We start from the raw sequence: 14449 nt of genomic DNA, 5'->3' as shown, positions 1-14449 counted from the left end.
GCGTTTTTCAATGCTTTCCAAATGTTTGGCCACAGCAGCAGCATAAGTACAGAATTAGGCTCGCTATATTTATACCCTTGGACCAGACAGATATCCATGTAGTGGTCCCACATGAAAGGAAATATGTAAAACAATCTTGAATGTAAAACAATTCAAGAGGAAACGGAGAGAATTTGGCAAAACGAACCAATCAGACAAAAGCGTGAGGGCGTGGGAAATCACAGAGTTGGTTTCTCGTCCCTGCGTATTTACAGAATAATCTATGAAGTCAAGGTAACTCTAAAATAACACTAATGATTAAGCAACTTTTAAAACTTAACTGCGCATGCTGAAAGAGCGCGTGTCTACAACAGTTTCGCCTAATTGAAATAACGATACAAGTATAGATGTCTAAACCAAGGGGTGAGGGCGGTGGCATACAATTTAGAAAGAATTTAACTGTTCAAACAAAATTTCCAAAACAAAAAGAAACCGGAGATTTCGCCACATTAAGAAACTGTACACTCCCTGGATTTAGACGCACCAAAAGGTCATCGATGCGGAGGGTCCACGGGCGTGCTAAAATCTAGACTTAGGAAACCATCAATTGTAAACAAAATCTAAATTATCCTTAAAAGATAAATAAAACTTCAAGATAGGAACATGAAATACTAGACGACAATAACATATAACCTAAACAATATAACAAACCGTCCTATAACATACCTCCCTTGTCAAACTTGTGTTTGTCCCCAAACACGATAAATTATGAAACGATTATTAGAAAGATTATGGAAAGATAAATAAACTTGGGTCCTAAGATCTTCCTTCTGCCGGCTTCACTCTGGATACTCAGACATAAAACTGCTTTCGGAAGAATCTGAGTTACAGTATTGCGATGTAGACATAAAACTGCTTTCGGAAGAATCTGAGTTACAGTATTGCGATGTAGACATAAAACTGCTTTCGGAAGAATCTGAATTACAGTATTGCGATGTAGACACGAAACTGCTTTCGGAAGAATCTAAAGTTGCGATGTAGACACGAAACTCCCTCGGGGAAAATCTGAATTACAGTATTGCGATGCAGACACGAAACTGCTTTCGGAAGAATCTGAGTTACAGTATTGCGATGTAACACGAAATAAATAACAGAAGTAGTTGGAATGTAATTGCGCTAAGACATCCAAGTTTCTGTTTAATTTCTCGATTTTAGTAACACCTACTTTAAGGGTTGTCCAAGGAAAAATCTTGTAATTATGTAAAAACATTTTCCTGCACCAAACAGCAAAATTAACGAGCTCACCTCATGTAATACCATGGTAGCTGCTAACAAACTATATCTATATTTGTCTATCCAATCCTTTTATCATATGACTTAATACATATTGGGTGGAAGGTGGCTTAGGAAAACGTACTGCAAGTCTTAAGTTTAAAGTTCATGGTAATGAACAAAAAATAGTTTACAAACAATAATTTACAAACATGATCAGACATTTCGACCCTCACCCTGATACGACCCTTCTCGTATTCATTAGTGTACTCACTTGTCCACGCTACGTCAGAGTAGCCACCAAACACGTATCTTCCTCCAACGCTTACGAGTACGATGTTCGGCGCTTTGCCGTCGCATTTTTCATGGAAGGTCCTGGCAGCCCAGCCATCTCTCTTTGCTGAGAAACATCTGACCCAGCGACTCTCGGGACTTTGCTGCACGGGCTGCAGGAATCCCAAGAGATCTCGGAGGTACTTTGGACCTTTGCCGCTGAGGATGGCGGACTGCTCAAGACCTACAAACGGAGTTACACCATCACCAGATAAGTAACCAATACTCTTTTTATCAAGAAGGCAAAATTTCTTATCCTCATCATGTCTCAAACAAATAATGTCTGTCCAATAATTCCATTGTGTGTTACCCAAAAGTTTAGTACAGATTGTCGCTGCATGTTGTTGTGTGGTCGCTCAAACTCCTGCCTCATATTCAAGATTCCTAGAGTATTCTGGGCCCAAAGTTCTATCATCAAGATTGAATTTTTGTAAAAGGCATAGCTCTGTCAATTACAGAAAGGATCGAAATCCCCTCCTGAAAAAAATGTATATCTAGGACAATCATCGAAATGTCACCGACGCTGGACTTGATCACCATTATTCTTACGAATAAACCTAACCCGTAACCACCTTTTGCTTGTAGAACTACCATTCAGCAAAAGATCTACAACTGAATTGCTTTTTATCAAGAAATATTATAAACAAAGACTTGTGATTTATGGTATGCTTTTATGTATTCTACTCGTGCTCAATTATATTTAGATTAGAACTGCGGCTTTGATCCCTTCGGTCGCTGCCCATAACATAATAAATAGGAATAATACATACGGGGTATACAGACTTAGAAAAGCTACATGAATGGAAGAACAAAAATTACTTTTTACATTACCACGAGATAAGGCATCGAATTACTGGGGTTGAAAAAAGCAGTCAACGTGGAAATAAATTTTCTTTGTGAGGTTTGATAGCAGAGGATTACAGTTATTTATAATCAGGACACAACTGTATTAGAGAATTTACCTGTACGCTTTTCAACTGAGATCTTCTTTGACAAAGAATCCCAATACTCCTCATCCACTACAAGACGAACTCCACCCTCCATACAAGGCTGATCCACGGGTTTCTCTGCTAGACTCGATAGCTGGGATAGCACTTCATTCCTGATGGACAAGACATCCACATCATTTGCATCTCTGCACATTCTCTCAGCAAACTCCAAACTGCTACGAGCACTTGCAAGTCTCATGGATAGATTCTCTCTCTGGGCAGTCAGCTGCTTCTCTTGCTTCTGACAAGCTGACTCGATCTCCCCTCTAAGATCTGATCGCATCTTCTCAAGAGCCCCTATCTGCTTATCAATGAACGCATCCAGATCCCTTCTGGTCGCACGTTTATTTTCCTCGAGATGTTGTTGAGCCTCTTCTACCAATGCCATCGCCTGTTCAATGTCGGTGAGTTTTGATGCAACTTTTTTTGCTCTTCCCAATATTTCTTCTTTCTCTCGAGCGATTACATCACTTGTGAAAAGGTAATCATGATTTTTATGATCAACAACGGTGCAATCTCGGCAAATTACTTCCTTACAAGATTCGCAAAACAGTTTCAGCTTTTTACCCTTATGTTTGGTACAGAAGGAAGCCTTGCTCATTGCAAGTAACTTTCCGCTTTTGATCTCATCAAAACTGAGGATAGTGTGGTGTTGCACTGGTCGAAATCTCTTATGAGTCGAGATGCACTGCTCACAGACAAAGTGATCGCACTCGTTACATCTCCCTTGGGCAGGCTCACCACTATCACACGATTCACAAGCTGGTTTCTTCTTGGAGTCTTCAGATGTCAACAATAGAACAGAGATAATACTGTTGATCATGAAATTCACCTTCAAACTCGGAACATCTGCTGGGGAAATCTAGAACAATAATCAGTAAAATAGAGTTATAACGGAGTTTGCATATGGTTTCAGGGAAGGGCATAGGTTCCCCGAGCTAATGTTGTATTTTACGTGTTTTATTCATAGTTACTGTAAATATAGTTGAACTACAATTGCTCGATATTGCCCCAAATGAATTGAAACTTCACAGGGATGTGAATGACAAGTCCAAAAACAGGTAAGAAAAGTTTGAAGGTATTTTATTATAATTTTTTGTCCCAATTTTTTTTGTAACGCCCATATATCCACAGTAACTATGAAGGAAACATGCAAAATACAACATTAGCTTGGGGATCCTTATCTTTTAATAATTCAATACTCAAAGTAATTTCTTGTGAGAAGAATTCAATTCCGCTTTTCTCTTTCGAAATGCACTTGTCGTTTGAATCCATTTCTTTGTTACAGCAAAACATTTGTCACACAGTTGTGCCAGGGTTCATTAAGTAATGGATGAATTTCTGTATGACAGATTACCTGGAATTCCGCCTTACAGAGGGGGCACACAAGTTTTCCTCTCCCTTCAGAGTGCACTGCCAGCTCTTCCAGGCAGTGCCGACAAAATGAGTGGAAGCAAGGGAGCACTCTAGGATCGTTGAAGTGCTCTATACATATAGAGCACGTCACCTCATCCTCGAGGCGCCTGCTGGCGGATGTCATTTCTAAAAAACAACAAGTAAAGCATAAGCAAATTTATTATTCCTTTTCTACGAGAGGCATAGCAGGCCACCTAAGATTGGGGGGGGGCACGATACAGAAACATTGAGAAAATATTGGGGGCACAGCCACGCCCCTTCTGGTCATTTCCTTTTAATTCTCAAAAATAATGCAGAAATATCTGCATTACAAACACTTTAAAATTTGCATTTCTCATGTGGAGTTTGCAATCCCTAAACATGCACAATAATTCAAGAAATTAGGGATTAATCTTGTGTCTGCTGAATAAACTGTGTTATATATTTGTTTATTTTGTTATAAATTCCGGCGTTATGTTTGGAAGCTTTGCATGATCAAACAAATTGGAAAGGGAAAATGACAACACAAATATGAATATGCAAAGTTGGACATACAGTATATATACTTACTTATTTACTTACTATGAAAAATAACCCAGCTTATCAATGATATTATTGTTACATTGCCAAATTTTAATTGTGATCACTTTACCTTCAGTTGCTTCCTAAAACTCATGAACGACTCCAAACAACAGATATTTGGACTTAGCTATTGGATGAGCAGTAAAACAGCTAGAAGTTTGAAGATAAGTCAATGGCAATTTGGCCAATTTACCTCTTCCCAGTGACCAATATGGGAATTACACTTTTGAAGGCTAGAGAATCTGTAACACTACTTTAATTTAGCACCCCATCCATCCACCATCAAGCAAACTCAACTATTTTCATAGCTTTCTTGTTTAATTTTTGACTGTTTCGTGAATAGGCGACTTGTGCTAAAAGATCATGTGACTTTTTTGAGTGGCAAACCCAAAAAAATAACAATTTAAAAAAATCAGAAATCACTGTACCTGTCCACCAGAGAACAACGAAAATAAACAATCTTTAATTGAAACTAAACCCTTATTACACCTTATTGGCGACGTCAAAATTTCACGATTTTAAAATGTTGTTATTGGGCGACACTTTATTTTCGCTATTTTCATAAAAAGTCACTTTATTTTTGCAATCTTGCCATTTTGAGACAATAAACTCAAGTAAAGCAAGTGATTTAGAATGTGCTTCATTCATCAAAACTGTAACAAAGACATGCGTGGGCTAAATTTAGTTCCACAAAAACCTGTAAATACAGTTCAGAATTGTCACAGTCAAGGTGTTTGCAAAAAGCTTATAAAACGACAAATATTTCACCCAAAGGCCATATCATTTTATCATAGCTGTCAATCAAACTTGCACAGAAATCTTGTAAAATCGGGTGAGATACAGTAAATATGTGGAAAAAACCAACGCCAATGCGAGTGAATACAGTGGATTCAGAATGTATGAACATTCACACAAAAATTAATGTTATTAGGTTCAAAATCTTGTGACATCCGCCTAATGCGGGAGAGTTGACAGCTATGCTTTATTTTCGCAAATTTTTAATTTTTTTTTTAAATCGAAAATATCACATATAGGCTTCTCCAAATCAGCCGATGGAAATGGATGCTTCTTCACACTTTGGTACTTTGCTAGGATGATAAAATGGCACGTGACAGAGGCTGTTTAAATTGACGCGAAAAAAAAGTGTTATAAGGTAAACGATTCAGCTAGAGTGAGCATATCTAGCTGTACCGACCTTTGATGTACAGCATTGTAACAACAACAACGAATAAGACAACACATAATAATTCAAATATAGACTGCCAATATACTAAACACAACGTTTGGAACAAAAGGTACATTTAATATAGATTTTTTTACTCGGAAACTTTTCGAGTCGAATCGAAAGTGATTCATTTCACCTCTCAAGAGTTATCAGCTGAAGACAAATGAATCGATCCACTTTTAGACCCCATACAATAATAAAATAGGTAATATAGCCAAAATAGGGTGGAAATAGGCGATATAAATACCTGTTTCTAGTCGAAATCTTCTCAGACGAATCTCAATTTACAATGGAAGCGTCTGATCAACCCTTCGGGAAAGACGCAAAGGAGTCTAGACCCTAGTCCCTCACGCAGTCACTCAGACCGCCCCCTGTCACGCAAGGCGAGCTCAGCAGTCACATACGGAACCAAACAAAACAGAAGCAAACAGCGGTGTCTCTGATCGCAAAAAATTCTCTCGCCTCAGATAATGTGCAATATTTTTCTTTTCCTCCTAGATTCGATTATTGAGCTCAGTAGCCGTTGACGAAGTTGTACAAACAATGCAACGGGAGGAACATTCAATCAAACTTAGCGTTGTCACAGCACAGGCTTCCCACCTGCGTTAGTGAAGAATTTCTAAGGACAAACGAATTCAACAAGGACAAACCTTTTTTTGGCATGTCTAAACCCCCCCCCCCCCCCACCCATCACGAACACACAACAACTTTTTTACTGGGATACCTGTGGTAGCCCTACCCTGGTTCCAAAACCTCGAACGTCTCTATTCAGTGGCTGGCCACTAGACAGAGAGACGTTCGAGGCTCTGGAACCAGGGTATGGTAGCCCAGTCATAAAATGCAACTATTTTTTTCGTCGTCCCGAGAAATCTGCATTGATGATCAATATGATCTTACCGAAGCCTTTTCCTGACGCGAAGTATACAATTCTGTGACGTCATCGCAAATCATTGCATCGGAATTCAGAATTTCACATATACGATTTATGTATTTGTGCAGAATCAAGGCCTAATTGGCGATTTCATTGCTGCAAATTTTCCATAGCTTTACTTTCTATCAAGTTATTGTGGAAAGTCGTGCTCACTTGGATTAATTACGCCACATTTCGTTGTGTTTATTCATTTGCAACACGTGTAGACCCGTAGCGTATAAAGAGGGACATAGAAACAAGCTGACTACTTTATTCAGTTAGAGACAGCTTCAATACCTAATCGGGGGGGGGGGGGGGTGAATCGGTTCGCGGATTGGCGGATTCGGCCCCGAAATGCTCACGGATTACGGATTTTTATTATTATTCTAGCGGATTGGCGGATTTGGGGAGTACGGCAGATCAAGGATCTGTTCACAATTCGGGCGCGGATTTCGGATTTTGACTGCTTCGACGGTCGAATTTCGGATTTTAAATAAATTTCAATCGATGCTATTGTTTTGTGAAACCATGCGGATCTAAACAAATTATGCGGATCCACGGATTTGCTCCAAAAAATGTAGCGGATCGGCGGATTTACATACCCCTATTCACCCCCCTAATCTTGACGTGATCTGAATATAAAAGAATGAACTAAAGGTATTTAACTAAATTGCTTTATCTATTAAAGTTATCTGAGTGAAAACTAACTTCTGTAGAGGGTTGTCCAACACTGTCTCACATTGGCCATTGGCCATTTCAAAATGGCCATTTTTCAAGCACTAGTGGCAATGGCCAAATGGTAATATAACACTGCAGCGTAGAACTTAAGGGGAGGGATGGTCCTATCGACTCATACTTAGCATATATACTGTCTATTCAGAATTAGAAGAACCAAGGCTTTAGGAATAGGGCTAATACAATCGTGGATATGGTGAGGCTGGTTCACCATACATATAGCAGACAGTCAACACTGCAAGTAGCATGGCCAAGGGATAGGAGTATGTGCCAAATGGTGGATATGATGGGAATGGTGGATATGGTGAAAAGTAAGGGGGAGAGGTGGTCCACCATACATAAAGCAGACAATCAACACTGCATGCAAGTACCATGACCAAATCATAGAGCTATGTGGCAAATGGTGGATATGGTGGATTTGGTGAAAAGTAAGGGGGAGGGGTGGTCCATCATACATAGCAGACAGTCAACACTGCAAGTACCATGGCCAAGGCATAGGGTTATGTGGCAAATGGTGGATATGGTGGAAATGGTGGATATGGCAAAAAGCAAGGGGGAGGGGTGGTCCACCATACATATAGCAGACACATAGCACTGCAAGTACCATGACCAAGGCATAGGGCTTTGTGGCAAATGGATGCCCAATGATACCAATCAAAATGCTTCGTTTTGGCAAGTACGGCATCGCCCACTGCTTCCGTCTCGTAGGCCTTCGGCCTACTCGACTGCTGCGCAGACTTCTTTTTATTTTCTTTTTAATGAAATAATAATAATGACACAATGTAACATTTGTAAGAAAATTGGATATTTCAAGGGACAGTTATTCCTCATATATAAACTTTTTATTTACCATGAGCATTTTACAGTATTGAGTTAATGCTCGTAGCTAATTATAATTTTAATTTACTACAGCATGCCCAATCAAAAGGCTTCGTTACCAATCAAAAGGCTTCGTTTTGGCAAGTACGGCATCGCCCACTGGTTCCGTCTCGTAGGCCTTCGGCCTACTCGACTGCTGCGCAGACTGCTTTTTATAGTCTCAAATGGAAATGATAATAATGAGACAAGGTAACATTTATAAGAAAATTAAACATTTGACAGGGATAAGATATTTCCTTTATATTTACCATGAGGTTATACAGTATTGACTAAATGTTCTCAGCTAATAATTCTATCCAATGTCTCTAATAGACAATAACGACTGACTTTCTATGTTTAACCACACTGACCACTGCTACAGGTTTTTGGGCTTACATTAGTCATGGCCATGTCCTGTTAACAATGGAGCTATACCTTTTATTGCATTTGCACTATTAGTCATAGTCCAATTTCTTGCTTGGAGTGCTAGACACAGTAATCTGTAGGTCTGTAGAATAATGATACATACTTATACTTATATTTTCTAAACTCAACTGGAATAGAGACAGTCATTTTGGAGTCATCTGTTACAGCCAGCAATTGTCCAATTAAATACGCCACACCAACTTATACCGATCAAAAGGCAAGTATGGCATCGCCACTGGTTTCATCTTTCCAAAAGACTTGAATTTCTATCCCCCGAGGCAAGGTATTTTTAAGTATACTAAGCCGCATCCGAGGATCTCCCAACACTCCATTATCTAAAACTAGCAAAAATTAGAGGCCTATTCTAGCAAGGAAGAGAACATGCAAACAAGATGAAAATGTAGCTTAATTATGCTATTTTTGCATATAAAAACTTTCCCCCTAGATCTATTGCCACTGTTTCAACGAGAACTTTATTTTACCTGGTGCTCTCCCTGATTTTAGAAGTTATTCAATTGTTTCAGTAAACTTTCAGGCGTAACTTTCTTCTGGTCGATTTTCTCAGCCTGGTCGTACGACGATTTGGGGACCCGGCGGTCTTTGCGGCCGCTCCCAAAGGTTCTTACCGCTGATTAATTATTCGCGGCCGAAGTCTTCAAACCTAGGATTCATCTCCTACGCATACATTCTGGCCTCTGTCACACATAATGTGTTTGGGCTAAGAACCTGCTATGTAGAAGTAGGTGGCCCTGGGATAAATTAAAGCACCATTTAAAAATTTAAAATCTAAATGACTTTTTCACACGAAAAAGCCTCTATAAGGATTTACGTATTTCTTGCTGGTGTATGCAAGTTTCAATGTAAATAAAAATAAAAAAAGCCCTTGCCGAAAACATTATTTTCGGTTTCCGTCATTTCGGTTATTTCCACCTTTTTGTTCGCCTTGACCTATCAGTATTTCCCAGTTTACTGTCCCACGCACGAGCACCTATACAGGGACAGGGAAATGCTCGGCGTGTTTTGCCGGCAGAGGGAAGTATCTGAGTAACTGAGTAACCGTAGGAGCTGAGGTGGCCAGTTGTTTCCTGGAATAGAGTTAGCAATATTAACGAACTTGTTTGACACTTTTTAACCCGAATAAGTCTAATAGAATTGACGGATTTCTCGCTGATAAGCTTATACACCATGAATGTGAAACATACTAGAATACTTGCTAACAAAAATAAGTCTAATAGAATTGACGGATTTCTCGCTGATAAGCTCATACACCATGAATGTGAAACATACTAGAATACTTGCTAACAAAAATGTTTTTAAAAAGTATTTGAATACTTAGGACTGGGGCTTTCCGCCATTTAGGTAGTTTCCGCAGTTTTGTTGGCCGCGACTTATTAGTATTTCCTAGTTATTGTTCTAGGCATGTTTACGAGCCGTCACACCTATACCGGGAAATATTTATGATCCAAACTATCGTGTTACCATTATTGCCTTATTCGAAGGGCCTTTTTTTTCTTTTTTTCTACCAAACTACGATTTCCATTAGTACATAAGGACGGTTTGAAAAAAAAATACAAACGAAGCAGCGCCTTAATATGTTATATGTTGTGTCGTTTGAATCGCGAAACAGCATGGTTCAAAAGGACATTCTTAAAAAACGAGGCAACACAACAATATCATTTTCACTTGTCATTTCAAAAATTTTCACATAGAAGGTTTGCACAAAATGACATTCTTAAAAAAAAACGAGGTAAAACAAAACGAGGTAACACATCAATATTATTTGTTGTTGTTTTGTTCGCACGTCGAAACAGCACGATTGAAATAGGTTGTTTAGTATTACCTTTCAAACCTTTATACTGCTCCAGGCACTTTTACAAGCTATCGCACCTAGACAACTGACAAAGAAGTGACTGCTTGTGCATATAGACAGTGTATAGACGGTTTGAAGAAAAAGGCATTCTTAAAAAAACGAGGCAACGCATGCATCAATAATATTTGTGGTTGTGAATTTCGCATCTCGAAACAGCACGGTTGAAAAGGACATCCGTGGACCACCCCTCCCTCTTAATTTTCATAACTGTTGCCATAGCTTTGTCCCTTAGCCCAGAAACATGCAGTGCTAAATGACTTTTATGTATTGATCTCCGTGCTATCAGATACTTGCAGTGCTAAATGACTTTTATGTATTGATCTCCGTGCTATCAGATACTTGCAGTGCTAGAAAAACTGTAATGTTATTGATTTATAGGACCATCCCTCCCCCTGAAAGCCACATCCTACTGCATTATATTACCATTTGGCCATTTGCCACTAGCGCTTGACAAATGGCCATTCCAAATGACAAACGGCCAATGTGAGACAGTGTTGGACAGTATTGATTTTTATGGGACAATTTCAATAAACAACTAGAGAATTGTGTTGTCTTTGTAGTGTTGTTGATCTTGATAAAAAATGTTCTAATTTCATGTCTTGATATTTTATAGCTATAGCCCACTCTATTTGACTTCAAAATACGTTAGTTTAAACAATATGTGAAGGGGCCACCTGTTGCGGTTTCGGCCGCGCGCCCCTGGATCGACCTGTTTGAAATGCATTGTGGGGCGATTTTCCCATGTGAGTTTCTAGATCGGAAAAAGTAGACTTTTGTGAGTTGGATTATTAAATAAATAACTGGAATAACACAAGGAATCGCGGGTGTTACATATTGGCGACCACGAGCGTGATTTAGGTGAGTAAGAAGCGTTATGGCAAAAGAAATAGAAATCACGGTGAAACTTAAACTGTGCTCTTTGAACGAAGAGAAATTAACTGAACTGTGTAACGAATTGACCATCTAAAAACCTGAAAAGAAGGGAAAATTAGCAGTAATGTAGCGAACAGTACTTATTAGATAATAATTAACTCTGAACCTGATAAAATTAGAGCCAGGCAGTGCTAAGCCCCGCATATCGTACACGAATCAAACGATCAAACACGCGCACGACGATTTCCCCTGATATAGCCGGATCAAGTTTGTACGGTGTAATACAGACAATAAAGTTATAGAAAAGGCAAATTGGCTTCAAGTCGGTGTCGTGTCATGTGTTGTACCAGTGAAGGCGACCGGAAGGGAAATCCATTACACTAAAAACTTGTGGCCATCGAAATGTCGTCTCGCAAGGCACAGAGCATTGCCGGGTCCCACCGATCAAGGGCAAGCCGCACATCGAGACGCGCACCTGCAATGGGTCTCTAAATTACCGAGCATATATCCCCGCTAAAGCAGCTAGATTAGACATTGAACTTAAATTTCTCGATGTTTAAATGGGGGAAAACGAAAGAACTCAAACAAATCGAAATACTCAAAGAGTTAGCAGACAAGAGTCGAACTACAGGCTATGGAGAAAGCCGAAAGCGAAGCACAGAATCCCGAGCCGATTACGGGGAAGGCCGCCGACCGCTTACATGATTATTTAGAGGAACAGCTTTGTTCCATTTCCGGCAGTACAAAAACGCTTGATTTATCCAACCTGAATTCCGATCACCTCGCAAATCAAGTTAAATCCTAGCCAAGGGTTCCCCATAATTCAAAAAGACCCCTTCTACCTCTATCACAAACCGATTCTCGTGTACCTCTATCGGGCAGTACTGTCCCTCCCGCAGAGAACACTGATCCGATAACACGTTTAGCTAACCTCCTCGCAGAGCGAAACTCGCGCCACAGGCTCCCTCTTTCCGAGCCAAAGATCTTTAGGGGGAACCAATTAGAGTTACCGAGGTGTTTAAGGGCTTTTGAGAACATTGTAGAGCGTCAGTCTAGTAACGCGGAGGAACGTTTGTACTCGGAAGATATACGGCCGGCGAAGCTAAGGAAGCGACTTCGGGTTTTATAACGCAATGTACACCATCGTCCAGCGATCGAGCAAAGGAAGTACTCACTCGCCGCTATGGCAATCCGTAATTTCTGGCCGGCCCATATCGACATAGATTACACGAGTGGCCAAGAGTGCAGGCGAACGACGGCGTCAGCCTACGGGAGTTTTCAGACTTCCTAGAACAAGCGAGCCAGCCATGTCAGCCTCACAATTTCTGAACGTGCTCAACGACCCAGAAGAGAACAAGAGGCTGGTTCAGAAGATCCCCGGGTACCTAATAAATCGCTGGAGTAGAGTGGTCGAAGGTGGCTTACGACTGATGAGGAAAGAGGCCATGTAGACGAGACCTTGCTCGATGGTTCCTTCTCTCGCGGCACCTACCCGCCATTCTCAGAGTTTTGTCACTTCGTTCGAACGGAAGCGCGAACCGCGTGCAACCCGATTATGATGAATTCTCACCCCAACCCCAGCAACGAGATCGTGGTGTACGTCCTTCTAGACAAGCAATCTGATGCCTGCTTCATTAAGCATTCCGTCCTTGATAGGCTTCATGTCTCAGGGCCGGAAGTGAACCTCGAACTTTCGACCATGCTAGCGACGCAAACCATAAACAGCCACAAGATCAGCGGTCTAGTGGTGCGGGGCTTCAACGAAAAGCTGGCCATTCATCTGACGAAGGCCTACACGAGGGACGGTATCCCCGCTCAATGAGACCATATCCCCACCCTAGAATCAGCGCGAAGTTGGCCGCACCTCGAATGCATAGCAGGTGATCTCCTACCGTTAAAAAGTGACGCAATCCTCATAGGGAACACCTGCTAGTTGTAGGGAACAACTGCTTCTAGATAAGGGATACGCAGAACAAGTCCCCAAGGAAGACTGGCGATTGGCAAGGTCTGGTACCTCCCCCACCACGGCGTCTACAATCCCAACAAGCCAAAGATACGGGTTGTCTTCGACTGCAGTGCCAGCTACAAGGGGGAGTCCTTGAATCGCCACCTCCTCTCCGGACCCGACCTGACGAATAATCTACTTGGAGTGTTATGCCGATTTCGAAAGGATGTGTGATATCGAGAAGATGTTTTTCCAGGTCTTCGTGAACTCCGAGCACCGCACCTTTCTGCGTTTCCTGTGATGGAAGGACAACGACTTCGATAGCGATCCCGTCGAGTACAGAATGACAGTCCATTTATTCGGCGCCACGTCGTCACCCAGTTGTGCCAACATGGCACTTAAGACCACCGCAATATACTTTGCGAAAGATCACGGTAGCGAGGCAGCCAGCTTCGTGCTGAACGACTTCTATGTCGATGACGATCTGAAGTCTGTATCATCGCCAAGCGAAGCTGTGGACCTTATCAGCAACACGAAAGCCCTCTGCAAGAAAGGCGGGTTCAAGGTGCACGTGCGTCGAGTCCGACACCTTGGGGTTCAAGATGGAAGTATCTTCCCGACCAGAGACAAGACGAGGCATTTTTTCTACTGTGAGCTCTGTTTTCGACCCGTTAGGAGTCCTCGCACCCTACGTTCTAGTTGGATATTCCCTACTGCAAGAGCTGTGTCGGTCCGGTAAAGGTTGGGACGACGAGCTACCCGAGGGCTTGAGACCTAAGTGGGAGAAGTGGCGCAAAGATCGTCACCTCCCCGCAAGCCTTAAGATACCCAGATGCTTCAAGCCCGAGAACTTTGGAGTTATAAAGACCGTAAAGCTGCACAACTTCTCAGACGCGAGCACTCACGGTTACGGACAGTGCTCCTATCTTAGGCTGATAGATGATGGAGACCGAATCCATGTTTCCCTGGCGATGGCAAAGTCAAGAGTAACGCCACTGAAACCGATAACAATACCCCGCTTAGAGTTAACCGCCGCCCTCGTCTCTGGCAAGGTCAG

The 14449-nt window shown here is 41.3% G+C and overlaps 1 protein-coding gene across 2 annotated transcripts in view; it reads right to left on the bottom strand.

Moving 5' to 3' along the window:
* Positions 1 to 14449, bottom strand: part of LOC5499885 (tripartite motif-containing protein 45) — a 100224-nt gene that overhangs the window by 1441 nt on the left and 84334 nt on the right. The window contains exons 1-4 of one of the 2 annotated variants that reach the window (XM_048722241.1): positions 6023 to 6112; positions 3931 to 4115; positions 2547 to 3435; positions 1526 to 1768 (exon numbers count right to left, since the gene is read on the bottom strand). In XM_048722241.1, coding sequence (XP_048578198.1) covers positions 1526 to 1768; positions 2547 to 3435; positions 3931 to 4113 — 1315 coding nt within the window. In that variant the 5' untranslated portion in view covers positions 4114 to 4115; positions 6023 to 6112. Of the gene's footprint in view, positions 1 to 1186; positions 1769 to 2546; positions 3436 to 3930; positions 4116 to 6022; positions 6113 to 14449 lie in introns of those variants that run through there. The other variant, XM_048722242.1, reaches the window with a different exon arrangement.

The sequence above is a fragment of the Nematostella vectensis genome, chromosome 14 (assembly GCF_932526225.1).
Source record: "Nematostella vectensis chromosome 14, jaNemVect1.1, whole genome shotgun sequence".
Lineage (NCBI taxonomy): Eukaryota > Metazoa > Cnidaria > Anthozoa > Actiniaria > Edwardsiidae > Nematostella > Nematostella vectensis.
The sequence above is the reverse complement of the archived record's forward strand: the minus strand, read 5'-3'. Positions and strand labels throughout refer to the sequence as shown.